General features: G+C 36.5%; 1 protein-coding gene across 3 annotated transcripts in view; it reads right to left on the bottom strand.

Moving 5' to 3' along the window:
• Positions 1-715: 715 nt before the first annotated feature.
• LOC135310909 (transportin-1-like) overlaps positions 716-26,787 on the bottom strand; it is an 87,885-nt gene continuing 61,813 nt past the window's right edge. For 2 of the 3 annotated variants that reach the window (XM_064440033.1, XM_064440032.1), the window contains exons 10-25: positions 23,792-23,852; positions 22,956-23,124; positions 20,662-20,814; positions 18,742-18,967; positions 17,653-17,824; positions 16,130-16,216; positions 15,059-15,166; positions 14,686-14,844; positions 13,921-14,008; positions 12,784-12,882; positions 12,367-12,462; positions 9,514-9,589; positions 8,489-8,588; positions 6,912-6,986; positions 3,802-3,944; positions 716-2,320 (exon numbers count right to left, since the gene is read on the bottom strand). In XM_064440033.1, coding sequence (XP_064296103.1) covers positions 3,837-3,944; positions 6,912-6,986; positions 8,489-8,588; positions 9,514-9,589; positions 12,367-12,462; positions 12,784-12,882; positions 13,921-14,008; positions 14,686-14,844; positions 15,059-15,166; positions 16,130-16,216; positions 17,653-17,824; positions 18,742-18,967; positions 20,662-20,814; positions 22,956-23,124; positions 23,792-23,852 — 1,777 coding nt within the window. In that variant the 3' untranslated portion in view covers positions 716-2,320; positions 3,802-3,836. Of the gene's footprint in view, positions 2,321-3,801; positions 3,945-6,911; positions 6,987-8,488; positions 8,589-9,513; positions 9,590-12,366; positions 12,463-12,783; positions 12,883-13,920; positions 14,009-14,685; positions 14,845-15,058; positions 15,167-16,129; positions 16,217-17,652; positions 17,825-18,741; positions 18,968-20,661; positions 20,815-22,955; positions 23,125-23,791; positions 23,853-26,787 lie in introns of those variants that run through there. The other variant, XR_010370853.1, reaches the window with a different exon arrangement.

The following is a 26,787-nucleotide window of genomic DNA, read 5'->3' as shown; positions in this document are numbered from 1 at the left end:
CTCTTCTTTCAGAATTTGGTTCTGAAGTGTTTTTAGTGACTAAAGCTATTATTAATTTACTTCGGCGTTATTAGTTAATGAGGAATTTTGCATTTGCTACCAAAGCAATGTAATTTGAAAGCAAGTTATCACATGCAATTTTGACACCCCCCCCCCCAAAAAAAAAAAAAAGGGTGGTGGTGGTGAGAATGGGTCACATTTAAAACGTGCATGCTATCATGCATTGAAAAAAACCAACACTCTTTAAACAGCATCTATAAGTCCACACTCATACAGCTCAAAATTCAGTGCAATGGCTAAATCATTTAACACTCAGAGAACAGCACCATGCAAATAGCAGCAAGTTCTTAAACAAAAAACACACCCACCCTAAAAAATCCAAAACAACAAAAACCCCAAAACACAAACAACCCCAAACTGTTATCCAATATTCAGTTTGGCAATGCAAAGGTGAGAAACTAAATCTATAAAAAGGCCGTTATGGCTTAGTTTTGTCTTGCAGGTTAATTATGCAGCACTTGAAAATGGAAAGGTGCGGCTTCACCTCTGACCAGCAGAGTTAAAAATCTCTCCATTTTCCTTTATCATCATGGGCTACTCTTTAGGCAGTCTAAATTAATAAAGACTTGCCACTTTCAGATGAACAGAAGGATCAAGTGTACCAGTTAGGATTTCACATTCACAGTACATAAGAAAATACACATGGAAAGAAAAGTAAAGGGTTAACTTAAGGATTTATTCACAGGAATACATGTAAGTAGAGAAAGGAAAAAAACACAAACAAAAACACCCAAACCAAAACATCAACAGAAAAGCTAAACAAATGAAGATGATCCAAATCAACTTTCACTCTGTAGCTTTAAACTTGCACCCATGTGCATTTAACTACATCAAAGGGCCACCAACATGCGCAGATACATTTTAGATACCCTGCATTTCATCCAATAATTTAAACATCTCTAAGATCATGCTGTGAACAAAAAGAAAGCATAAAAGGTAATACATTGAGTGGGAATAAACACAAATATAGCAATCATGTAATTAACTTCTACAATTGTCTTTATGTGCTAACACTTATGCAGCCTTTAATGGGTTTACCACGTAACTAATTTTTAGAGATTCTGCTAAAAATCACTAATATATAACCGTGCAGAAAGCACATTACACTGACAGCACAGAGGCAAATATTTTGCAGTTATATCAGCTTTCCACATTGTGCAGGTTACACACAATACAATATCAATCTGAATCTTAACAGATGCTAAAAAGGTATTTCAAGGCCTAATTGTTAACTACAGCACTTTATATCTATATTCTTAATAAAAATAAGATCCACAGAATCTAAGAAAGGAATTTTAAATGCAGGGCTATATTGAATTGGTAAACTGCAACACAAGACTGGCGCAACATAGGTAAATATATACCAATTTCACTCTATGTGATGCAAAAGCATGCTACTTTTCCACTAATTTAAATGACTTCTGATCACTATGAGCCAGAATTCATGCCTGAACCCTAAACTGCACGTTAAGAATAATGCCTTACTCTAGAAATTAAATCTAATGAAGTATGATAACCAAATCATATCCACTACTTTAATTTTTTTAAAAAATGTAAAAATTAATATGTCAATCTTTCCTTTGAAGTGTCTCTCCCCTTACCCCAAAAATAAAAGGAGTGACTCTTGGCAGCTTGCAGGTTGCTTCATTTTGTTCAAGTTAACCTTTATTAATTTACAACAGGGTTTCTATATTGTACACTGCAAGTGCCTGCTCCTAATACAGACACAAGCTGCATTTTAACTGTACTAACTTAATTTGTTCAGTTATTCATTAACATGCAAATTACCTAGGAAACCCATCAAACAGGATGAAAAAAATGTAGAAAACCGTTACTTAAACATAAAAGAAAAAAAGAGAAAGCATTTTACTGTTTGTGACCCCCATTCTTAGGTTTCCTTTATTGTGTGCAAAATAGTTTTCTTCTTCATGTATCCCTATGGTTCAATTATACGGATCTTATTTTGGTACAATTCCCCACAATAGTCCAGAATGTGCTCTTTTATTAATATTTTTTTCTTCTTCTTCTTCACATCCAGTGCAGAGCTGTAACAGGAGACAGATTTCTACCCACAAAAGCTCCAGATGTTAAAACATTTCCCAACATCGACTTAATACAGTGACAGCAACACCTCCCTCCCACCCCTCCCCAGTAGGGTTGGGATTGTACTGTATTCCCTACTGGTTTACCCTTCCCCCCGTAAAGGGTAACATTTTCCCTGGGTGCAGAGGCTCCCTCATAGTCTCCCAGACTGAGGGACCTGTAAAAGAAAAGACAGAGGTATTAGTTAAATCTTATCTTGAACCTTAACTGACAGATCAGTACGTAAACAGAGAACTTTTTTGCCTTTTTTTAAAGCGGTAGGTGCCAACCTTTAACTTCAAAATGAATTTATGCCTAGATTTTCCCTTTTAGGTCTGTTTATTTAAAGCTACACTGACAGTTCCACTATTGTGGCTAAGCTTATATTTAAGATAAAAGCAGTCATATATTCGAACAAGCTTTTGCCTTTTTCATACAAGGTTATGAGGTAGTTATGACATGGAGAAATAATATTAAACATACCTTCTACTGACCTAACAATTTAACTTTTAGGTGGATTAAACAAGATAGCCATAGCGTCTCCTCAGTACAAACTGAGAATAATTGACAATTTTACCACTTTGGATTCTTCTTCATTAGGATAAAAACCTCCCACTTATTTCAGAACTAAAATCCCCTCATTTATAAATATGTAAATGTTTGAAATTGGTTTATTTTTAATCCATTGTTCAGATCAAATGTAATTAAAACAATTTCTTACGTCACTGACTGACAAATCTTAGGCTGACTTTTTAGAAGTTGTCCATTCAACAATAAAACAGAATTGCATGATTCACTCCCATAATTTCAGTACAAAAATTCTAGAGCAAGTATCAAATTTATATAAAGATTGAATGATTAAATTTAATTTGCCCTCTTTTTTGGGTAGCATAATAATTTCTTCACAGTATCACAGTACTTTACACACAGGAACTTTGCTTTATACAGTGCGCACAAAACAGCATACAAAGCAAGGTGGTATAATAGTACAAGTATTCTAGAATGCACAATCACTGCCCTTTGTTGAAGTTGAATCATTCCCCAGACAGAACTGTAACAATTCTGAATTGGTGCATAAAGTGGAACATGGCAATAATAAACACATCAGCCTCCCCAAAACATCAAGCTCAACAGTCAATAGAGTTACAGATTAGCATAACATCCTTTATTCAGTGCAAAGATCGTCTAAGTATGTGGTTATGAATATATTCGAGTTCTCATGGCTAAAGTGTCTTAACAAACTTGCTTTCCTATCCTAGGGAAGTATTCCTGCTTAGACCACATCTTCCATCTACTAATTCATAAGACATAAGGGAGCCTGTAACTTTAGTAAGACGGCTTGAGGATTTTGCTTATTAAACCTGAACAGGCACTTCTGAACACTTCTACACTTCCAACCTTATCTTGATACGCTACTGTGCGTATTGTACACTCTTTCTCTCTGTAAAAATAAAAGAGTTGGACAAATGCTTTTGCTACAGCTACCACCATTTAGGTACAATATGCTTTTTTCCCCCCCCTTCTTATAGGAAGGAAATATATCTGTTCCAGCATATCTGAAAGATTTTAGTCTAATGAACTAATTATGTTTCATATAATGTAAACAGGGAGTAAGGCTGTTATACAGCTCTGTTTAGCAAGGAAGATTTGTGTGCTTACCTCCAATTATGGGACTGCAGCTACAGTGCATAAGGTTAAACTCCGTAGTAAGCTGCAAGGCGCTCTTTTAAGGGAAGAGGAAACTGGTCAGAGAAACGCCTCCAATTCTCATCCCCAACTTGATTCTTAAATCCATGAAGAATCTACAAATGGGGGGAGGAGAAGTCAAGATAATTATTAATCATTAAACAGTAGATACACGATCATTATTTACTAACAACATATGCAGTAAGCCACAAACTGCTGGATTGTGCATCCGTCCATTTGAATTCCCCAATTTAATGTTACTAAGAAACAAAGGAAGCCTAGTAATGTCTGTCTTAAAAGAAAAAAACCCATAACATTTCAGTTAAGGGTGACATATAGAATACAGCTACACACCAAATTAGTATAAAATATATATTCTATTCTATATAAATATACATCCATGTGTGTATGTATTTTTAATGACTATGGTGACTTACAACCTAGAGTTAGGCCATTTCAGAATGCTAAACATTTTGTCAGTTGACACAGTTTATATGTTAAGATTACTGCATTCATGTTTATTTTTCTTTTAAAGGTATACTATGTTCTGGGAGGAAAGTTGAACCAGAACCACAGCCAACATTTGACAGAATGAATGCCTGTCAATTTCTGGCACAAATACAAAAGCATCCTGAAGGATGTGTTTTTTCCATGGAACATGTAGACAACTATTAATCTAAAAAGGAAGCTTTTAAAGTCTTTTGTGTTTTGAAAGAACAGGGATCCACAGCAGTCAAAAGCCAGCATAGGAGGGGAAGGATGAAAAAAAATTTAAAAAAAAAAAATCACCAAAACAACCTACAGGTTTCAGTCTGGACCCTCCAATGTAATAAATTAACTGAAGACTGCAAAAAAAATTTTGAATGATGCTGTCAAAAACGTCTGTAGTATTTTAGCTTGAAAACAGCAGGTTAAAAGGCAGACATACAAAAGAAAAGCAGATGAAATGGCTCTTCCTAATAAAAAATAATGCAGACAGCCTCTAAAGTTTTGGTTTGTTTTTCTTTTTTAAACTCAAGGATACTGAATCCTGGAACTGTCTGTCATGAAAACATCCTCACAAAAAAGGCAATGTCAAGGTTAAAGCTCATGGTATTGAGTTCACCCTCAACACAACTTTCTCAAGCAGAGCTGTTCTTAAACAGCATGTAGCAATAACAACATTAGTGTCACCAGTTAATTTACTGCTTCCACAGGCAGATTCACCTCTCTTTCCGAACCCAAGGAGTCTGATTAGCCAGCTGCCAAGAAACTGCTGAAAAAAATCTAAGAATGTTCAGGTGCAACAAAAGGAACACTTTTTAAAAATAATCTTCCAGTACAGCAAGTGAGCTTCAGCTACAGTCTTCAGATATCTTGCTTTTATAAAACATGATACAATTCTTAGTGTATGTATCAGATCTCACTGGCAGCTCATCTACCCGTGCTCTTGGAATGGGTATTTTCTCTCAGCTCTAGTGCTCCAAAAGCAATAAATCAACCAACCCACCCACCCCAAAAAACAAACACTGGACAGCCCACTAGCAAGAGAAAGACCTCATGGGACTACAAAAAGTGTTTTTTCCATTGTTCTTAAAAGGCACAATTATTGTTGGAAAAACATGTTACTGGACTACAGTAATCATGTATTCGGCTAGCATAAAAACTCACTCCAATGAGGAAGTAATGTAAAAAAAGTGCATGCTATCACTTGAAGAAAGCTTTGTCTCCTTTCTTGCATGGCAAAAAGCACAAAAGGGTACATTTTAAAAAGCAAGGACATCCTTATGCCAAGTGACCAAGAAACATTGTCTTTAGTTTGAATGCATTGGATCCCACATAGATATCCTGGAAATAATCTGAAAAAAAGATGAGTGTAGCTTATTGAAGCAAGTATTGAATACTGAAGGACCAGAACAGAAACATGTACTGAAATTGCTTTGGACAATCATCACAGACAGCATCCTAGACTTTCTTTTAAGCTTGTATTTACCATTTCCTTCAGCTGATACTCACAGCCATGCATTTCCTGACCCTGATGTTCCTTTGAAGCCTCTCAGATAAATGGTTTCCTAACTAGGACAGCGAGATTTTTGTCTTTGCTCCTTAAGATGGGATTAAAAAGTTCTAGATTCTGTTCTGATGTTCACATGTGGCATTACATGAAGAAAAAAGTGTCAATACTGACCCATGATCCAAGTATGTACTTAAAGCTAAAACAGAGCATATTTCTAAGAGGACCATTAACTTCTGACATACATCCTCCCTAAAAACAGAGATTTCACAGCATACAAGGGGAGCCACACTACTGAACAGTAATGGCATCTGTTTATGAAACTGAAATAAGTATATCTTGTTCTGTTTTTTCAACCTAAGACACCAGGGCCAAAACACAATATATTACTTTCTGGGTGGGGTTGTTTTTTTTGTTTTGTTTATTTTACACAAGGTAAACAGTCCTTTTGCTTAAATTCTATTGACACTTTGTCTAGGGATGCATTCTTGGCTATCACTGTACATTAGTTTCTTGAAGACTTGCTTATCCAAGAGGAATTCTGAGGAGGATTAAGCAACCCCAAAAACTTATTTTCAGCCAAAGCAAGATCAGAATACCACTGGAAGACTTTTCATTTGCAATTTTCTAGATATTTCTCCAAAAAAAGTGTGTGTGTGAGAGGAGTCAGTCTTGAACCACACAGCTCTCATTTTCTAGAAAAGAAAAAAAAACACCACACACAGGAAAAAAAAGTCTTATATGTGGTATAAAAAACCCAAACAAACACCTGTTATCCCAAATGCAGTCAAAACGTAGTAGGCTGGACATTATGAAAAACTTGAAAGGATAATCATCCTCAAGGAGCAAGATCTCAAGTAAGCCTTTCAAGACTGTTAAAAAGAATTTTGGAATAACCTGAAAGCATGTAAGAAGATATAGGTAAATGAACTTCAGATTTCTATGTTTTGTCTGAAAGTTTATGACTTTGCAAGAAAGCCTTCATGACCACACACACAGTAAGTGCTAATAGCAGAAACAGAAAGCAAGAAAGAAACAGAGGATCCAAACCAACCACAGTTCAGATATACTGTCATACTAGAAACATTACCTTACAGAACATGTCTCTGAGATCATCTTTTGGGCTAATCCAGGACGCAACAGCATCACAAAAAAAAATGAAGTCCTATAAGATTAAACAATCACATAGGTTAGAAGCCTCAATTTATAGGTCTGAAAACAATACTTGATGTTTGTTCTATGAATTATGCAGGGTATTTGATCCTAATTCACAACTGCTTTCGGTTTTATGTCTTTATTTTCCCGTTAATTAAGACAATAATGGTAAGTTATTGTATGCTTAAGTGTATGGAAATAGAAATAGCCGAGTGTAGGAATAGCTTTGTTTAATCAGGTTTTTGATTAAATAAAGCCACAGTTAAAAAAAAAAACAAAAACAAACCCAAACCAAAAAAACAACACACACACACACACACACCCCCCCTCCCCTCCCACACCACACTTGTCTAATTCTTTCAGTACACATATTGAGTTTGAGAACCAATCATCTTAATAACAATTGACAAACTCAAGACCACACTCGCAACTCACTCTCACATATTTCCAGTTGGGGAAAAAAAGCTGCTGTATTTCTTTAAGCAGAGCCAGAAGTTGTTTCTGGGATATGCAGAGTGTTTATCATACAGGTTCAAAACTAAGGCCACCCCAAAATCCCTACATTTAGTTCATCTGCTGTCATGCATTACCTCCTACACCATTAAAACATCAGTCTTAATAATTAAGTTGATAATGCATATGGTTTTGGATAGGAACTGAGTATAACAACTACATAGGAGGAGAGCTGGGATAATGAAGAGTCCTTAATTACTCCCTCCCTTTAAGCTGTGTGAAAGAACAAATGGACAGCAGAAGAGGGAAATGTTAAGTACAGAACAAGGGATAAGTGAAACGAACTGAAAAATTCAAAACAAGATAGAGGCTCAATTCTTGTGTTTCAGGGTGAAGGATTCCAGGCAGAGGAGAGGAAAATTCACCTTCATTTTAATCTTCGAAAATATTACATTGGTACAGCTTTACTTTGGAGCTGCAGACACTAAAGAGCAAGCGATATTCTATTCTTGAGATGTACCATTTATTTTAGAGAGATGCATCTTCCTTGTCATAATGACTATTTAAGCAATATATCCAAAGCTGAAACAGAATCTTCCCTACAGAAGTTTTAAGAATGAAGGAGTTGTTATTGATTTTGTTCTGTCTCTTTTTTTAAGAGCCTAGATTGCGTCTGAAAAATAGGTTTTAGTATGTCAGGTTTTGCCTTGTATTTTCATATATGTCCTCAACATAAAAGACTGACAGAAGTATCAAAACACAGTTAATCAAAGTTCATTATTTACATATTCTTTGTATGTAAGAGACAAAAAAAATGAATTTAACAATACTGTCCTTTCCTTTTCATAAGTGATAATTACTGAAGCAGAAATCTTGAAGTATCATGATATGTATCATTTGAAATATAAACATTTTGGCCTCCTTACCATCAAAAAAACAGCTACAGCATGTACTACAGGGAATCAACATCAAGCTAAACTTTTTCATGCTCCATATACAGCTTTCACTAAATTTCACGAGGAAAGAAAAAAAAAGTTAAGATCTATTTATGTATCTTACTTGGACTACTCCACTGGGATTGACAGAGATCATGGTACATATGCCACGGAACGCTGAATCCTTTTCCTCATTGTCTCTTATGTTTCGCAGAGAGGTGCACCTAGTAAGTTGGAGAGCAAAACTTAGCTGATTCTATTACTTTTTCATTCAATCAAGTCAGAACTAGATGACAGTATTTGATGGAATAAGTCACACTGATAAGATTATATGAAACACTATTTTAAATGCTTAGAAAGATACTTGTTGCAAACAGTTTTTATAAGTATATTCCCATTAGGCATTATCTCCGGAATCCTGATTTCCTGTTGCACTATATACAGTTAGAAAGTGTGACCTGTATTCCATTAAATACAAAAGAAACATGTATATGAAATATTTATAGAAACTATCATTGTTAGAAGCAGAACATATAACACTACGACAGTATGAATTATGTCAGATACCACTTACAGAACAGTTATTTAACTTTTATAGCAAGCAAGCTATTTTATACATAACATAAGTCTAGAAACATATTTCTTACAGCAATTCAAGCTTCAGACTGAATTTTAAGTAAAGTAATGCAGTTTAAATTTTACAGAATTCACATGCATTGTATCATCATTCTGGTGGATTTCAAAATGCTCTTTTGTAGTCAAGCTTTAACACGCAAGCATGTGACAATCTTATCCCATGCATAAATTAGTCGTTAGCCACAACATAAAGAATAAACGATGGTGCTACTAAAAGCTCACAAACCTGATAAGACAAGATTAGTCACATGGTTGGCAATGATTAAGGATTGAGATTTTGTAACCAGTGAAAGGGGGGGAGAGAATTAAAACAAGAATTAAAACAAGAATTAAAACAAGAATTAAAACAAGAATTAAAACAAGAATTAAAACAAGAATTAAAACAAGAATTAAAACAAGAATTAAAACAAGAATTAAAACAAGAATTAAAACAAGAATTAAAACAAGAATTAAAACAAGAATTAAAACAAGAATTAAAACAAGAATTAAAACAAAAGATTGAATAATACACACCAGGGTCTTATAAACTGCTGTAGCATGGGGGCCACCTCTTGAGGACAAACGTAACCAAGACGACCAATTGTTATTGCTAAGGTAACGCAATCACGGTTATACACCACCAAACGCCAACCAAGACATGAGCAAATGAGGGGGAAGGAGAAAAAAATAAAGAAAAAACAACAAATAACTCAGAAACAGAAGCCAACAGAATCTGTGTATGATAGTAAACATAAGATTTCACCAGTGCTGTTTATTACCACCCCCTAAATAAGAGGCAGCAACATATATGAAGAAAATGAGAGAACACCGAAAAACACAATTTAAAATCCAAAGGCTTTCTGATGTAAGCAGTCATTCTGCCCTCTTCAGAATCATCTCTTACAGTAAATTTACCTACCATACACTTCAAAGTTTTTATTAAAAAGTACTATTATGGATACTCTTGACAGAAAGGAATTAACCATTTTCAGTTTTAGTATCGAGTAGTTCTAAACATTTTATTTTTTTCAATATTTTGAATGCAGGATTTTAATAGGCTTACTATCTATCAGTAAAAATACATTAATAAATACATAGCATTTATTGGATAGACCACAAGATAAACACTTCTCAGAGAGCACCAAATATTTGTTTTCTTCATAATCTTGTAGAGAATTTAAAGTGGTTGCTAACTCACAGCAACTGACTACAGAAAATTAATTATTTAATTGCAATATTTCTCCTGTTCAGAAAAGGTTTCTTCATAAAAGTTGTATAAGAATCTGACTTCTGATACAAAAACATAAGGACATATGAAAAGCAAACTCGCTTCTTTGGGTTACTATTAGGCAGTGTAGTCCTTTGTTCTGAGGGACAGACTGAAGAAAATATCATAATGCAAGTGTGTTTTAATGGTGTTTACTCAACTCAGGAAAGATTAATCTTTAGAAAAAGGAAAAGGTGGGGAATAACATATCAGGATTACTTGAAGCAAAATATGTGAATATTGCTGAAATCCAGTGGGTCTATATGAAACAGATAAAGGAAACCTATGTTCAAGGGACATACTATGCAACACTAACAGGCATTTGTGAACAGCTTCATGAAACATGCAATCAAGCAGATGATGCTTTCTCCAATAAAAGTTTAGTGTAGGATATACTAGCAGTTTGAAACATACTCATTCCATGAAAGCTACGGCTCACAGGTAACATACTATTTTGCCAAGACATTACTCAATTTCAATATGCAGCATCTCAAATTTTCAGCAGATCTAACTTATAAAACTGCATTTCAAGTGCTACTTTCAAATGAAAATACAGTTACAGTCTGTACAAGGCATAGTAACTTCTGTCAAAGCTTAACTTTTTGGCATGTACTCGTTATTTTCTATGCAACTACTTTTACTTAAGGTGGTCTTGTACCCTCTTGTACTCCTTGTACCACAGGAGAAGTGTTTTCACAGCTAATTACATAACAACCTAAAGCAAAAAGCAGTAATGCTCTTGCACATACCAATGGCATGCAGCACAATATCCCACAACAAACTTATTTTAAGTACAGCACACTCAACATTTGTTTGCAGTTATTCATCCACATTTAAAGTAACTATTAAGATACAAAAAAAAAAGGTCAGTGTTTGGATGCTTCAAAAAATTCTCTAGCTGTGATGGAAGCAAGCATTTAAGTACTGGATGCTTCTCAGTTCCAGGTATTACACATCCATCAGTGCAGATGAAGGGGGTTGGGGCAGGGGGAAAAGAAAATTTGTATTGCTATACTATTCCATGGTGTATTTCATAACAAGCAGTTATTTGCTCCAAAAATACTTTTTCAAAAAGCAGTACCTATAATATGCCAAACAGCTAGGCAATTTTTCCTTAAAGTTCACCTTCCATATTAAATGAGGGGGTGGGGTGGAGAGAATACTGGAGGAAAAATATGCATTAAAAATATATCTCCAATTTATCTCATACTTGCTCAAAAAAAAAAGTAACTGTAGCACTGAATTTGCATCATTTTCAATTATGTCAGGTATAATAACTAAACTATAATTTTTCTTACAAGACAGTTTTCAAACAGAAAAAAGTCAAAAGATTCTCAATTAGTAAAATAGTAAACCAGAACCCTGTTAAATTAGTAATAAAATTTTGCTGAAGCATGGAAGGTGCTCTTCATACCAGAACATGCCCTCTATAAATGTGAAAGAAACAAGCCTCAAGAATTCAATTTCAATATGGCATTGGGACTGCTCCCAATTTGGAAGGCAAAGCTGCTGGCCAGAACATAGAAACGTGCATGCCACTGTTAGATGACTTTTCAGAAATTTGTTATTAAGTGACCAGGTAATAGAAGTTATATGTAATTTTAGTTATGCTGTGGTAAAACTGCCATCACAGATCTAGATTTTTTAGCATATTAATACAAATTTATCTCAAAAAAAAGTGAATTTCTTTCAATTTATAAGAGTTCATTATTTGTTTTATATATGCCAGTTACATTTGTTTCAAACACTAGAGATACATATATACACACACAGTACACATGTAAGGACATGCATATATTAAAATCCCTGTAAAGCCATTAAGTCTTTAAGTGTTACTGCATACATTTGTCATATTGTATACATAAACAAAGCCAGAAGAATACTTAAAATAGATGATAAATATAAAATGTTATAAAGGTGAGAAAGCAATAACTTTACTAATCTAGATATATGATAGATGTTTTGCTGCAAGACAGACTTGTAAGAGCTTCTGCAAAACAGTTGTGTGTGCTTATAAAAGCCAAATACATAGCAATAAAATAAGTTCTATGTAATTTTGTAAATCATTATTAAAAAAAACCCTCTAATTCCCTTCACCATGAATGGTTGGTTTTGGGTACCTGTGTTTTCTAACAATGTCTTTGGTGTGTTGGGTCTGTTAATTATTTCTACAAGCTGGTGCAACACCATTGGAATATAAGGCTGCATCTCTATACCTGAAACAGCCAAAAAGAAACACTCAGAAGAAAGTTACCATTAATATACATAATCTATTTAGAACTGGTACATTGAACTTACTGTCAAGGACAATATAAAATTTAGTTTAAATTTTAACATGAAAGTATCACTAAAAAAACCCAAACAACCCCCCCCCCCAAGAACCACCAAAACCACACCCCAACCCCAGACAAACCATTCTAAATGTGCAAAGATTTAAAAACAAAAACAAACCACAAAAGAACCAAAACCACCAAAACAAAAAACAAAAGCAAGCAAACAAACCAACCAACCAACCACATAAAATTTAAAAGTTTTACCCATCTGGATGGAGATTTCTCCAATTGCCCAGGTGGCATTGTTACACACAGAAATGAATTCAGGGTTTAGGTTGGTTCCCAAAACAGGCATGAAATCAGCTAGAAAGAACAACATTTTAAAATCTCATTGCACAATACAACCATCTTCTTCCATTACTGTAAGATCACAAGGGGGTGGTGGTGGTGGTGAGTTTTCAAAAAAATTGTGTAAGCATATTTAAATTATTGTAAAACATTACACCTGAATTAACGAGAGCTGTATTCCTGCTATATATCAGATTATCCTGGACTTTACAACCTAAGCAGATCAATGCAAATCTTTTCAAACTATGATTTAAAAATATTTCTAATAGGCTTTACCTTTATGTAACTCTAGAAACCTTTTTTCTCCCCTTTCCAGGGATGGGAAAGAAAACACACACCTAGATAGCTATGTATTCAGCTGTGCTAAAAAATCCAAACAACCCCCCCCCCCCAAACAGCCAACAATAAAGCCTAGAAGGCAAATCACAGCCTTGATTAAATTTTAATAAAATATTAGTCACAAAGTTAGATTATAACATCTGCCAAATAAATTTTAGATTCCAAGCCTATCCAGGCACGTTCATTTGTCAAGTTAAGTGTATCTCAAGTACCTGAGGGAAGAGACAGTGAATATCATGGAAGTGTATAACTAAGGCTACTTCCCTACTGAAATTAAAAACAAAACCAAACCACACCACCCAAAACCTACCCTCTAAACAAGTTTTCCAATTTCAATATATATAAGTTATATGTAAACAACAGATTCTAGTAGAACAAAAAATAAAGCTACAAATTCAAGAATTTATCAGAGAAAGCAACTGTTCTAATTGAAGTCTAAGTACATCTGTTTTACTGTATTCCAGCACAACAGGAAGCATAATACTTTATAAAAATGAAGCAGCAAAATGAACTTTTGCACTGTCTGCAAAAAGAACATGTCTTAAACACACAGTTCAAAGGAGAAAAGACTACAGACCCTTGCTGATACAGGAAAATGAAACCTTACAACACCATGACAAAGCAGTCACAGAAAATAGAATTTAACAATGCCTAAACCAATCTCTTATCAGTTTGTAAAACGTGTTAATTATTTAATATGTAAAAGAAACATACCGATGCAAGGCTTAACATGCTGAAAACACGCCTTTGTCAGATCACCTAACAATGCAAAAGAACTCTGCCGTACCTCAGGCATTTTATCCTAAAGAGAGGAAGAAAAAAACCCTGACAATTCTAGAAGTGTTTCCGATTCTCTTAAGAACAAAAAAATCCTTGGATTTGTGGCAAGTTGATCTTGGCTGGATGCCAGGTGTCCACCAAGCTACTCTATCACCCCCTTCCTCAGCAAGGGGTGTGGGGGGAGAGAAAATAAGATTAAAAAACTCGTGGGTCAAGATAAAGGCAGTTTAGTAAAGAAAAGCAAAGGCTGCGTGTAGAAGCAAAGGAAAACAAAATTATTTATTCTCTACTTCCCATCAGCAGGCGACATCCAGCCACTTCCTGGGAAGCAGAGCCTCGGTATGTGTAGAGGTTGCTCCAGAAGTCAAACACCTTAATAACAAATGCCCGCCCCCCTTAGCTTTTATGGCTGAGCATGATGGTATGGAATACCCCTTTGGTCAGTTTGGGTCAGCTGTCCTGGCTCTGTCCCCTCCCAACCTCTTACCCACCCCCCGCCTACTGGCCTTTGTGGCAGGAGGGTTGGAGAGACAGCCTTGATGCTGTGGGAGCACTTCTCCCAGTATCCAAAACACTGGTGTGTTATCAACACCTTTCTAGCTACCAATACAAAGCACAGCACTATGAGGGCTGCTATGGGGAAAGTCAACTCCATCCCAACCAGACCCAATACAGGATTAAACAGGTTACTCATCTCACCTGCATGCATTGGTACATTAGTGTCAGGATATTGCTGTGAGCCACTAGCTGTTCAATGTTGCCTCCAAGTCCTTCAGCTAAACCACTGAGTAAATCAAGAGCCACAATCATGAAATCTTTATCTGGAGCCTCATATTGGTCTGGCTGAGCATTGTGCAACTGCAACAAATAAGTATGCACTTTCAAAATAAATATTAGATTTTCTCAGGGGTATGCATAAAACCAAACAAAAAATTAGTTTCAGAACTGCAGCTTCATTTAAATATTAAATGGTTAATACTACAAATCTCTCTGCAAACCCATAACTTTACATAGTTTATACATTGGTTTAAGGATATATTCTGAAAACATTGGAATAGCAATAGAAAATTACCATGGCTTGTGCAAGAGTCTTCTGCACCAGATTTACACAACGCTGGTACACAGGTTCACAGTATGGAAGAAAGCCAGATTGCAAGGCAGTAGCAACTGATGACAGGCACTGGAATAAAATAAAAATAAAACAAACAAACAAACAAAAAGCAGAGAGAGTGAGAGAGTGAGAGAGTGAGAGAGTGAGAGAGTGAGAGAGTGAGAGAGTGAGAGAGTGAGAGAGTGAGAGAGTGAGAGAGTGAGAGAGTGAGAGAGTGAGAGAGTGAGAGAGTGAGAGAGTGAGAGAGTGAGAGAGTGAGAGAGTGAGAGAGTGAGAGAGTGAGAGAGTGAGAGAGTGAGAGAGTGAGAGAGTGAGAGAGTGAGTCACATGCACTCACGCTCTCTCTCTCACTTTCCTCACCTCCCCAAAGTGCCTTTTACTTGGGAGAGGTAAATTAAAAGCATTTAAAGTATAACCCAGAAGTAACTGATTAAGTAAAAACAACCTAGAAAGCTGGTACCAATTAGCTGAGCCAAGGCAACTGTCAGCTAATTGTTACTCTCTCCTACATATGTCAGCTGAAAAAATTTCTTAGAAGCAGCAGCATCTTAGAAGTGGCCAAGAAAGTTCATATGAAGAGTTACTATAATTCAGCTAGCACTTACACTAAACTTCAGTATCTTGACCACATACAAGCATTATGAAATTCATTTCTCTAGAAGTGTTTTCCTGCTTCACACTTGGAAAGTGGAGAGAATAGACTACGTGGTCTGGTTCATACCTTCAGCCTGTCTGATAATAGTTTTAATAGAGGAATGAAGGGAGAGCAAGTAGAGAGAGAAGACAAGAACAGGGGGATGGAACAATTAAAAAAAAGAAAAAAAGAATCCCAAAAGAAAATACTCAAGAATGGTAGAAAAAAAAATCTAAAAGATTTCTGCTAAACCTAATGACATTTCCTCAGTCACAATATTTTCTCACTACAGTCATATTATTTTCTCCATAATAGGAAATACCTAGCACTGTCAGCTTTTATAGTCATGCTTCCTAGTAGGAGCATCTTTAGTAACATATTCAAATTTTAACATTTACCTCTAATAAAGGGAAGAGATCTTTATCTTCATCCTTCAACATGTTCCACTTCTGGATTAATGGAGGCATTAGCATCTGAATATATTCCTGTTTAGGATGAAAATGCATCAGCTACTGAAACACTTCATCGCATACTAGTTTATTTCAAAGCTAGAAAATTGATATATTAAGAATTTATATATTCTACTTTTTCAGTATTCACTCACAATTCATTGTTGCAATATGTAGAAGTAGTTTAATACTAGATTTTACAATTTATGTCTTAAAATTTTTTTGCTGAGGCATTTAAGTACCTTTGCAGAATGAATCTTTTCCTCCAGGTTTGGCTTCATTCTAGCAACTTTTAATAGTTGTCTGGGTTGTTACAATTCTATAGGATTGCTCCAGGGCCTACAGAAAATGTTTCTACCAGCAATGCAATCTGGCTGCACATCTCCCACTACCCTGATGCTACAACCCTATCCCCCCAAGTTCCTGAAACCTCTACCTCAAGCCATGAAGAAAATAATTTTCTATCCCTCCAGCAGGGCGCACTTACCAATTCTGTATAAAGATGTTACATCTTCCCTGCCACTGCTGTCACAAGGACATTAAGCAAGGCATCCCTGTAGCACTGTTGCTCCCAGAAAGCATCCAAAGAGCCAACAGATGCTGCCAGCTAATGCTATGTCCAAAGATACAATATTCTAAGTGACTGAAGAAAGTCCCACCATCACCAGGAGCTCCCATTCAGCTTCCTCCTGGTGCTGTCAAATGTCAAGCTGGCCAGGGCCAGAGAGAGATAGAAAAAGATATCCTTTGATGGTGTGGAGTCTTGGACAGCAAGTAAAATGCTATGGCAACGCCCCAAACTTTTATTCTAGTGTGTCTATGTCATGTGAAGCACTATAGATAAATAAAGCAAATTTCAATAGCCATAAGATGCACGATGCACACATATCCTATTAATGAACATATGTACACTACAAGAAACCCACTATATTTGCCTATGTGTTATCTATGCTTTGTCCAAATGATTCTGTGTTTTTATATATGAAATGCACATCTGGCTTACTCTCTGATAAAGCAATTTCTAATGATGATGTGCTCCAATACACTGGAAAGACACAGAGTAAGTAGCTTAGCTATACTGAAAGCAGTTAAAAAAAATAAATTAGTCATTAGAAATTAGCACACACATTCCACCAATTTATCTAAAGTCCCATTTCATATCTATATTGATATATGTATCTCCTCTGAGCTGAAAAATTCTGAGAATGAGATAAAAATAAGTAATGATAATGAGAAGCACATTTCACAAGCCACCACATACACAATTGTTTATTCAAAATGGGGAATACTTGTGTAGTGGGAAAATTACATGCAGTCTATATATTTTACATGTAAATATTTATTATTATTGAAGCCTACACAGAAAGGTCAGCATTTCTGTTTTATAACACGTAAAGCACACTACAAAAACCACCGAACCAGTATTTCAATACATATGACAAGTACTTCTACAGAACATAAGGTATACTCACTGGTTTATTTAGATGATGTCCTACAGAATCTGCTAGAGTTCCTATAGCATCATAAAGAATGAGCAGGTTTTTATGCTGGTATTTACTAAATGCGAAGACCAAAGTGTCAAGTATATATGCAAGATAAGGAACAAGCTCTGTACAAGCCTCCTCTTCTAGAGTAGCAAAGGCACTGAACAACAAAAAACCCACCCCAAACAGGTCAGTCAGTATATTGGAAAAAAACAAAACAAGACCACCCCAAAATGCCCCACACTACCCATTTCTGTTTAAACATAAAACTGTATTTAGTCCTCAAATTCATCCAAGCTATGTTTTAAAAATGGTATTACTGAGATAAACTCAATCTAAACTCAGCTCTTACATTGTGATGAGCAAAATTTACAAATATTCCTGTAAAATCTGTTATGTATGCATATTACAGATCTAATTCTGCTTTATGAAGAAGCTTTCTTGGTAGTCTGCTGTGTACACTCTTGCCCCACACAAACTGACACATAAAAGCTTTATTTGCTGAGCTTCCTGCACAAGAGGTGTATCCATTCCATTAATTTTTAATATCATCAGACAAAGGGAAGAAGGGAACCTTACCTCCAAGGATCTCCTTTCAAAGGAAAGAAAGTATCCCTTGAAATAACTGTAACCCAAATGTTTTGGTAATCCTGAGCTAAATATAAACATCATCACTAATGCAAAGATAGGATAGCTTTCATTTGTCATCAGTATTGACCTTATTCATAGGCCTATAAAAGCCATATTTCTGGTCAGTGAAACTTCAAACAATCAAAATAAACAGGTGTCACATACAGATAATTTCTTTTATTGCAATAGATTGTTTTGTTTGGTGATTCATATACTCTGAAAACAAACTGGACAAGTTAAATACAAATTAACTTCTTAATTTTATTACAACTCTGAGTAATTTGTGGCTACTTCAGAAGAAGCTGGACCTACTCCAATTTAAAAGGAAAAAATAAAAGACATTAAGAGCTAGAAATGGAATCATACATTAATTGATAAAGGCATTAAAACAGTTTCCCATGAAAAAGCAGCGTCATGGATGGTGTTTTTTTTTAAGCTTTGGCTTACCTGCAAGCAGCTTCTTGTACTCTTTTGTTGCTATCCAGAATACGCTTTAGCAATTCGGTCATTAACGGCTTCAAGTGTGTGTCTGGGGGCTGACTAACTACCCAGTGTGCATAGCGACTAAGAGTCCAGCATGTAATGGAGCGCACAAGAGCCTTTTTGTTAGAGAGGCACTGAATAAGGTGAGGGATCAGCTCAGGAAGATATGGAATCATACCCTGCATGCAGCCTAGAAGGAAAAATATAGCTATTACGGTACAAGAATTAGAAAAAGTAATAGAACTATTTGTTATTTCCTAGAAGGGACATATTTTCATCCTCTATCATGTAAGTAATACATTTTAACAATACACAAATGAAGCCTACCTAATTTAAGTCCTAAAAAGAAACCTCACCATAAACAATAATTAAAATCCCCAATCAAATTTACATTAATTTCAACTATGTTTCTACTTCAGTGCTTCCCCAATCCCTAGAAGTTCTGCTTTATTAAAGGGAGTATAGCAAGAACATTCAAATAAAACTAGTTTATTGTCATCGTTTCACCCCAGCTGGCAACTAAGCCCCACACACCCACTCGCTCACTTCCCCCTGGTAGGATGGAGGAGAGAATCAGAATAGTGAGAAAACTTGTGGGTTGAGATAAAGACAGTTTAATAGGGAAAGCAAAAGCTGCGTGCAGAAGCAAAGCAAAACAAGGAATGACATTCCTTCCCATGGGCAGGCAGGTGTTCAGCCATCTCCAGGAAAGCAGGGCTCCATCACGTGTAACGGTTACTTGGGAAGACAAACGCCAGCACTGAACATGCGTCCCCCCCTTCCTTCTTCTTCCCCCAGATCTATATGCTGAGCATGACATCATGTGGTATGGAATATCCCTTGGGTCAGTTGGGGTCAGCTGTCCCAGCTGTGTCCCCTCCCAGCTTCTTGTGCACCCCCAGCCCACTTGGTGGTGGGGTGATGTGAGAAGCAGAAAAGTCCTTGACTGTGTAAGCACTGCTCAGCAATAATGAAAACATCGCTGTGTTATCAAGACTGTTTTCAGCAGAAATCCAAAACATAGCTCCATACTAGCTACTGTGCTATCTCAGCCAAAACCAGCACATTTATAAAGCTTGGAAGTCTTATGCCAGTCTACTCAGAGTGACCAAGACAACAAACAGAGAAAGATTAGGCCTTGATAACAAGTCATCATATCATTAAAAAGGATTCCTTAAGAAATTTAATTTTCTTCTTGTTTTCTCCTAATATCATACAAATATTGACCAGCAATAAAAGCTACACACTTCAAGTCAGCAAGGGCAGTAATACACTGAGATTTGCCAGAAGTACTAACTTTTACCTTGCTTGACTTGAAAACAAAAAAGTTTTCTAGCAACAAAGAAAATGTTTACTAGGCACTGTAGGAAAAGATAGATAATCCAGGCATGGCCCCAAACATATTCCTTCAGTTTGCAAAATGGACCAAGATGCTGGAAATACAGGCAAAAAGCCAAGGTTGTGAGTAAATACAAAGAAATAGAAGTCATCACATTTAAATCAGAGAACCATCCACAAAAAGCAGCTCAGGGCACTGAAGTTACAGGACCAGTCTTCTCCATTTCTGAAAACACTGAATGAAATGTAAGGCTCAAATTCCTCTTGTATCAAATCAAGGTAGTACTTCATAAGAGACCAATAAATATATGCTGCAGAGTTAAGAAAGGAAGGAATAAAAGAAATTATCCAAGTTATTTAGCCTCCAAAACATGCATAGATTTGAAAATGAAAAATTAAACCAATTAGTAGATGTAGAGATTAATCACTAAAACCAAATCAGCTAAGGACATATACTTGTTTGCACAAGTAAATTCACCTAGAAGGAATCAGAGAGCTGCTTTAGAACCAATCAAAAATTCAACCTGATATGCACTGCTGCCTTACCTTCAGCAATTGCTCCAAGAACAAGGATACCAGATTCTTTAACTATCCATTCAGAATGGAAGAGCAATTCCTTTAAAAGGGGCAAGATGTGTGGCAGAAGTTCATCACGAAATACATTAGCCAGGACATCTAGAGCAGCAGCAGAACATTTCCCTGAGGGGGATTAAACAGTGTTAATCTCTGCTTATTATACAAGCAGTTGTAGTTAGACAGTATAATACTCATTTTAACTTTGAGCTGCCAGGGCATTAGGAGGAAAGATATTTCCATTTCATCACAATACACAGGGGTCTGTTGTGCTCTGGTACAAAGCCGCAGCTCTTAGAAAGCCAGTTTTGTGGCATTTTTATAGCCACCAAAAGGACTTGTACACGGGGGATATTAAAACACTCACTGACAGGAACACCACCATTATACTGCAACATTATACACACTACATAATTTCAGGATGGTGTAACACTACAGAACAGGGAAGGTGACATGAATGTAACATACTGGAGAAACTAAGGAGAAATAGCCTAAAAATATTAGGAATTGATTAAGACGACCATGGTCAAACATGACCCATGTCTCAAAAAGGCAAAATCAGCAATCTCTAGAGACTGAAAGAAATTCGCTGGCCTCTGCTCTGAGCTTTTATATCTTACTCTCTTACTCCTAATTCTGTGATGCACCAATACAAAGAATACCACCTCAAAATTAGTTTTGAAGCTTTTAATCTCATAAGTGCACAAAAGCTCATAAAAGAACAACTTCAAAACATGATTCATAAATCCTTACTCTGGTTTTCTGCTGTGGTGTTGTCATGTCTAGAAAAATAATACTAAGATGGATTTATAAAGAACTCTCATATTACAGAATTTATACTGCACTTTTTTTTGCTTATTATGATCTCAGTTTCTTCTTAATCTGTCAGAAATGATCCAACTGGGACAAAAATATATACAAGACAGGTAATCAGGCAAAATATACATAGCAAATGTAACATGCAAAAATCCTAAACTGGACCTAAACTGCTAGTGGGCCCAAACAGGACACAGATTTTTCAGCTGGGAGGTAGCAACTACTAGAATAGATAAATACAAAACTTTTTCTGCTCTTCTCCTAGATGATGTCCAACAGGTTTGAATAAAACAAAACATGAGCCCTCAACTCAGAGCAGATCTCTACTGCAAAGCAATAATAAACAGCACAGACTCCCCAAGACCAGCACCTGCTGCTTTCAGCTAAGACTATTTCAGTTTTCTACTAGAGGAAAAAGAGGCAGGCTCCCATATTTAATTACCAGGTCTCATTAGTAAGCAATGCTGCTAATTGTCAGGCTGTGCTAGTTTCCTCTGTTCAAATTGGAAGTCAAATATATAACACTGGATAAGAAATAGGGCACACAATTCTGAATTTCAGATAATCCAAATTCTCTCAAGTCCAGATGACATACATCAAAACAGATTTCTTAACTGTTCTGTTCTGTTCTCTTTCCTAGTCAGCTTTAGCTTCCTCACCATCTTAACTGAAACAGTGGACCACAGGGTGCCCTACGTAATTTCAGCTATGTTTTTCAGAAAAATTGTATTTAATTCTGCAATCTCTACACACAGTCACGACTACAAGAACAGCATTATGAATTTAAAACTATAAAAAAGATACTTTACAAAAGCAAGCATACTTGTGCTTATTTTCTTCTAAAATACTAATAGTCATTTTAAAAGTTTAGATATGTCTCAAAGTTCTTTGATCCATAAGCTTCAAGGTACATTCATCTGTACTGCTGTACTACATCTGAACTACTGGTAGTGGCTCTTAGTAGTAGCATGTTCAAATGGAGGGGGGGAGGGGAAATCAAACACACAATCCAGATTTAGAGGAAAGACTGAAGTAAAAGAAAGCATTATTAAGCTTCTTCAAGCGAAGAACAATGTGTAAGACTTTTTTGTTTGTTGTTTTTTTTAATAAACAGGTGATTCATGATTTGTATTATCTTGTAGAATGAAAACTCAAAATCCAAAGTTTCTGTTGAATTGCATCCAGTAGGTGTTTGCAGCTCTACCAGCCATATTCGAAATAAGAAATAAGCTTACAGATGGCTAGCTTTTGTCAATACAGTTACATAGCCAAAACATCACCTGAAAGACTCCCCACTTTGCCCCAACCACCAATTATATCAGCAGATAGTTCTTTTCCTATTCAAAAGCAATGCCTCAATATACACAAACCCCTCTTTTTACTGTGGTTCTTGTATTATGCAAGTAGCTATAGCTATATTTTAAAACATTTTACACATTACTTTGACATACTTAAATTCCAGTCAGAAATAGTATCATCATCATCAAGATCATCGTTGTCATCATCATCATCTTCAATACCATCTTCTTCATGTTGCTGAGCTACCGTCCGTGAACGATGAAAACGAGGTCTTATGTCCTGTTCGCTATCTGGAATAGCTTCATCTTCTTCAACATCCCCCTATCATCAAAATGCTTTATCAGATAAACTAGTGCAACTATATTGCTCAAGGAAGTTAAGAATGTAGTGTAAATTTTAGTTCAAGATTTTATAAGCATATGAAAGATTCACATCCCACTTGTGCTGCCCAGCTAACTAAAAATGCCATTGTTCCTGCATTCTGCTACAATATTTGCCAGAAAAACAACAGGAAAATAGAAGCAAGAGAGGTAAGCTCACACAAAAGCACAAAGTATACTTCTTATTAAGAAATTACTCTTGATGTGAACGAATTAAAAGGAAGAGATAGAGAAATTCTAGTATACAGACACATTCCAAAATGTTGTGATGGAAAAAGCTGTCTCGTTCAAGCTAGAAGGGCATTAGAATTAATTCTGAACATTTTTTAGGATGCATTGCTGCAGTAGTTCATGGGTAAAAGTATCCCAGCTCTGCCAAAGTTGGGTGGGAGGGGACGGGGGAAAAGCAGGAAAGCCCACATATTATTTTCCAACAAATATGGCAGCAGTTGCATTTAGTTTTTGGAACAGCACACCTTGCCCCAGAAAACTAAATCTCCATTGAACAGGTGGCAGATCAGACCTGGCCTACCAGCTCAATCATTCTGATTTACAAGTCAGAAGCTAAACAGATATTCTTACTGAGTATAAAAGAAATCAATGCTTACCTTCAACAGAATAATATCGATCTCTGAATATTTCATACCATTTACCAGCACAGGTATCAGTCTACAAAGAAATATTGGTATATGTCAAGAAGGAAGACCCTGGTAATTACAGGCCTGTTTGTTTCAATTCAGTGCCTGGCAAAATTATGGAGAAGGCATTTCTGGGAGTTATTGAAAACCACTTGAGGGACAATGCAGTCATTGGTCATAGCCAGCATGGGTTCATGAGGGGAAAGTCCTGCTTAACCAACTTAATTTCCTTTTAAGACAAGGTCACCATCTAGTTGACCAAGGGAAGCCAGTACATGTGGGGTTTTTGGATTTTAGCAAAAGTTTTTGATACGGTCTCTCACAGTATCCTTCTGGACAAGATGTCCAGCACACAGCTAGACAAGTCCATAATATGTTGGGTGAACAATTAGCTGACGTGTCAGGCTCAAAGAGTTATAGTAAATGGGGTTACATCAGGCTGGTAGCCAGTCACCAATGGGGGTCCCCAGGGCTCAATTTTAGGGCCAGTGCTCTTTGATGTTTTCATAAGTGACCTGGACGCAGGAATCAAATGCACATTAAGTTTGCCGACGATACTAAACTAGGAGGAGCTGTAGCCTCCCTTGAGGGTAGAGAGGCCTCAGAGAGCAATCTGGATAGACTAGAGAGCTGGCCAATCACCAAGTGTATGAAACTCAACAGGAACAAGTGCCAGATTCTCCACCTGGGACGGGGTAATCCTGGGTATACATATGAATTGGGGGATGTGCAGCTGGAGAGCAGCCCTGTGGAAAGAGATCTGAGTGTTTGGGTTGATGGCAAGTTGAATATGAGTCAACAGTGTACCCTGGCAGCCAAAAGGGCCAACCGTGTCCTGGGGTGCATGAAGCACAGCATAGCCAGCTGGTCAAGGGAGGTGATTGTCCCACTCTACTGGTGCGGCCCCACCTCAAATACTGTGTGCAGTTTTGGGCACCTCAATATAAGAAGGACCTCAAACTATTAGAGTGTGTCCAGAGGAGGGCGGCCAAGATGGTGAAAGGTCTCGAGGGCAAGACTTAGAAGGAGCAGTTGAGGTCACTTGGCTTGTTCAGCTTGGAGAAGAGAAGGCTGAGGGGTGACCTCATCACAGTCTACAATTTCCTCAAGGGGGGGCAGCGGAGGGGGAGGTGCTGATCTCTTCTTTGGTGATCAGCAATAGAACACAAGGAAATCAAATGAAGCTGCATCAGGGGAAGTTCATACTGGACATTAGGAAAAGGTTCTTCACTGAGAGGGTGGTTGGTCACTGGAATGGGCTCCCCAGGGAAGTTGTCATGGCACCAGGACTATCAGAGTTCAAGGAGCATCTGGACGATACTCTTGGTCATATGGTTTAGTGTTAGGTAGTCCTGTGAGGAGCAGGGCATTGGACTCAATGATCCTTATGGGGCCCTTCCAACTCAAGATATTCTGTGATTCTATGTCAAAATAACACATAAAGCAAGCAAGCTGGTTTTCAGTTACCTGGGCCATAATTTAGGTTGTAACCACCTCCCCCCCCCCCAAACCAACTACCACACAAAACCAAACATTAACTTAGCCTGATAAGAAAAGCTAGTACCTTAACTATACTTCATTTCATGAGGTTCATCAATACTTTGTAATCTGAAAAAGTGTTAATTTCTAAATAGAGGTAGCCAAATGGCACAACCAAATTTTACGCTTTAAAAACAGGATATTCTTCCATACAGTGAAATTTATTCTGAAGCACCTTTCAGAAACTAAGTCTAAAGCTTTTCAGTAAGAATTCAAACTCCCAAAACATGCTTGATAAACAAATTAAGTTGACTCTCACGAATAGTATTTGTTACTTTATTTACCTGTGGCTGAAGGCTCTACCTCACTACTGTTAAGGATGGAAGTCTAACTACATTAAGCCTTCCTATCCTTTTGTGATTACTTCAAGTATCACCCCTTTAATACAAGTCCTCAACATTGCAGAGATCTTGACATTAGTCAAGTCATTAGTCTATATTAGACCTTTACTTAGTTATTAAACTGGTTATGGCTACAGGACTCCAACGGTACTGATGTATGGCAAAAACAAAGGGGGGGGAGTCAAATACTTCACATAAAAAACACATTCACTACAAAAATAAATCTATAGAAATAAAAATATGCATTACAAGCCAAATCAAGCTAATACTGAAATCACCATGGACTGACCCAGCACCAGTGACAGACTCAATCCCTGTATATTCTGCAGCGAAGAAGTACTGTCTCTGAAGGTACTCAGGCCAGCAATAATATACACACATCTCAATAGCACATTAACTTCTGAACTTTTAATGAAAGAATAGTAAATATTTGGATTAACACCCATTCATTGGCATTTCAGCAGCATACCTCATGAAGTATGTAGGAGCTATATATTTTATAAGAAAGCCTACAGGAGCAAAATGGAGCAAGATATTCAACAAACAGGTTTTTAGATTAAGTGGGACAAGAACTTCTAATATAAAAAAAAAAATCTAAGATTATCATCAAGTATTGGCAAATTTATATAGCTCCCTAGTCAAAAAAGGACTCACCAACAAACAAGTTGTTTTCAACAAATAGGACACTGAAAGATGATATATGTAGTGTTACTCTTACCCGTTTTTCTAAAAATTTAAAAGCTTCTTAAAAAAAACCCAAACAAAAACCAAACAAACAAAACAAAACAAAAATCAAACAAAAGAAAAACCCACAAAACCAAACCAAACCCAACCCACAGCTGAGGATGAAGCTGTTGCAATGTCAATGTTCATGTAGGCCAGAAGAGGTTTAAGTTTTATACTGAGGCGACCAATATTAATTTGTGTTGGAAAGGGAGTAGGTAGAATCAAGAACTGTGCTATCATTCTTCTGAGCTATAAGTGTAGGAGTTAAGTAAAAACATTTTAAAACTTAAAAATAATTTCTCATAACATTGGTTCTCCTGTTTTCAACTCCTATTCTTGTACTGCTACAGTAGGTGTTTT

The sequence above is a fragment of the Phalacrocorax carbo genome, assembly GCF_963921805.1.
Source record: "Phalacrocorax carbo chromosome W unlocalized genomic scaffold, bPhaCar2.1 SUPER_W_unloc_8, whole genome shotgun sequence".
In the NCBI taxonomy this organism is placed as follows: Eukaryota; Metazoa; Chordata; class Aves; order Suliformes; family Phalacrocoracidae; genus Phalacrocorax; species Phalacrocorax carbo.
This window is presented reverse-complemented; position numbering and strand designations above follow the sequence as displayed.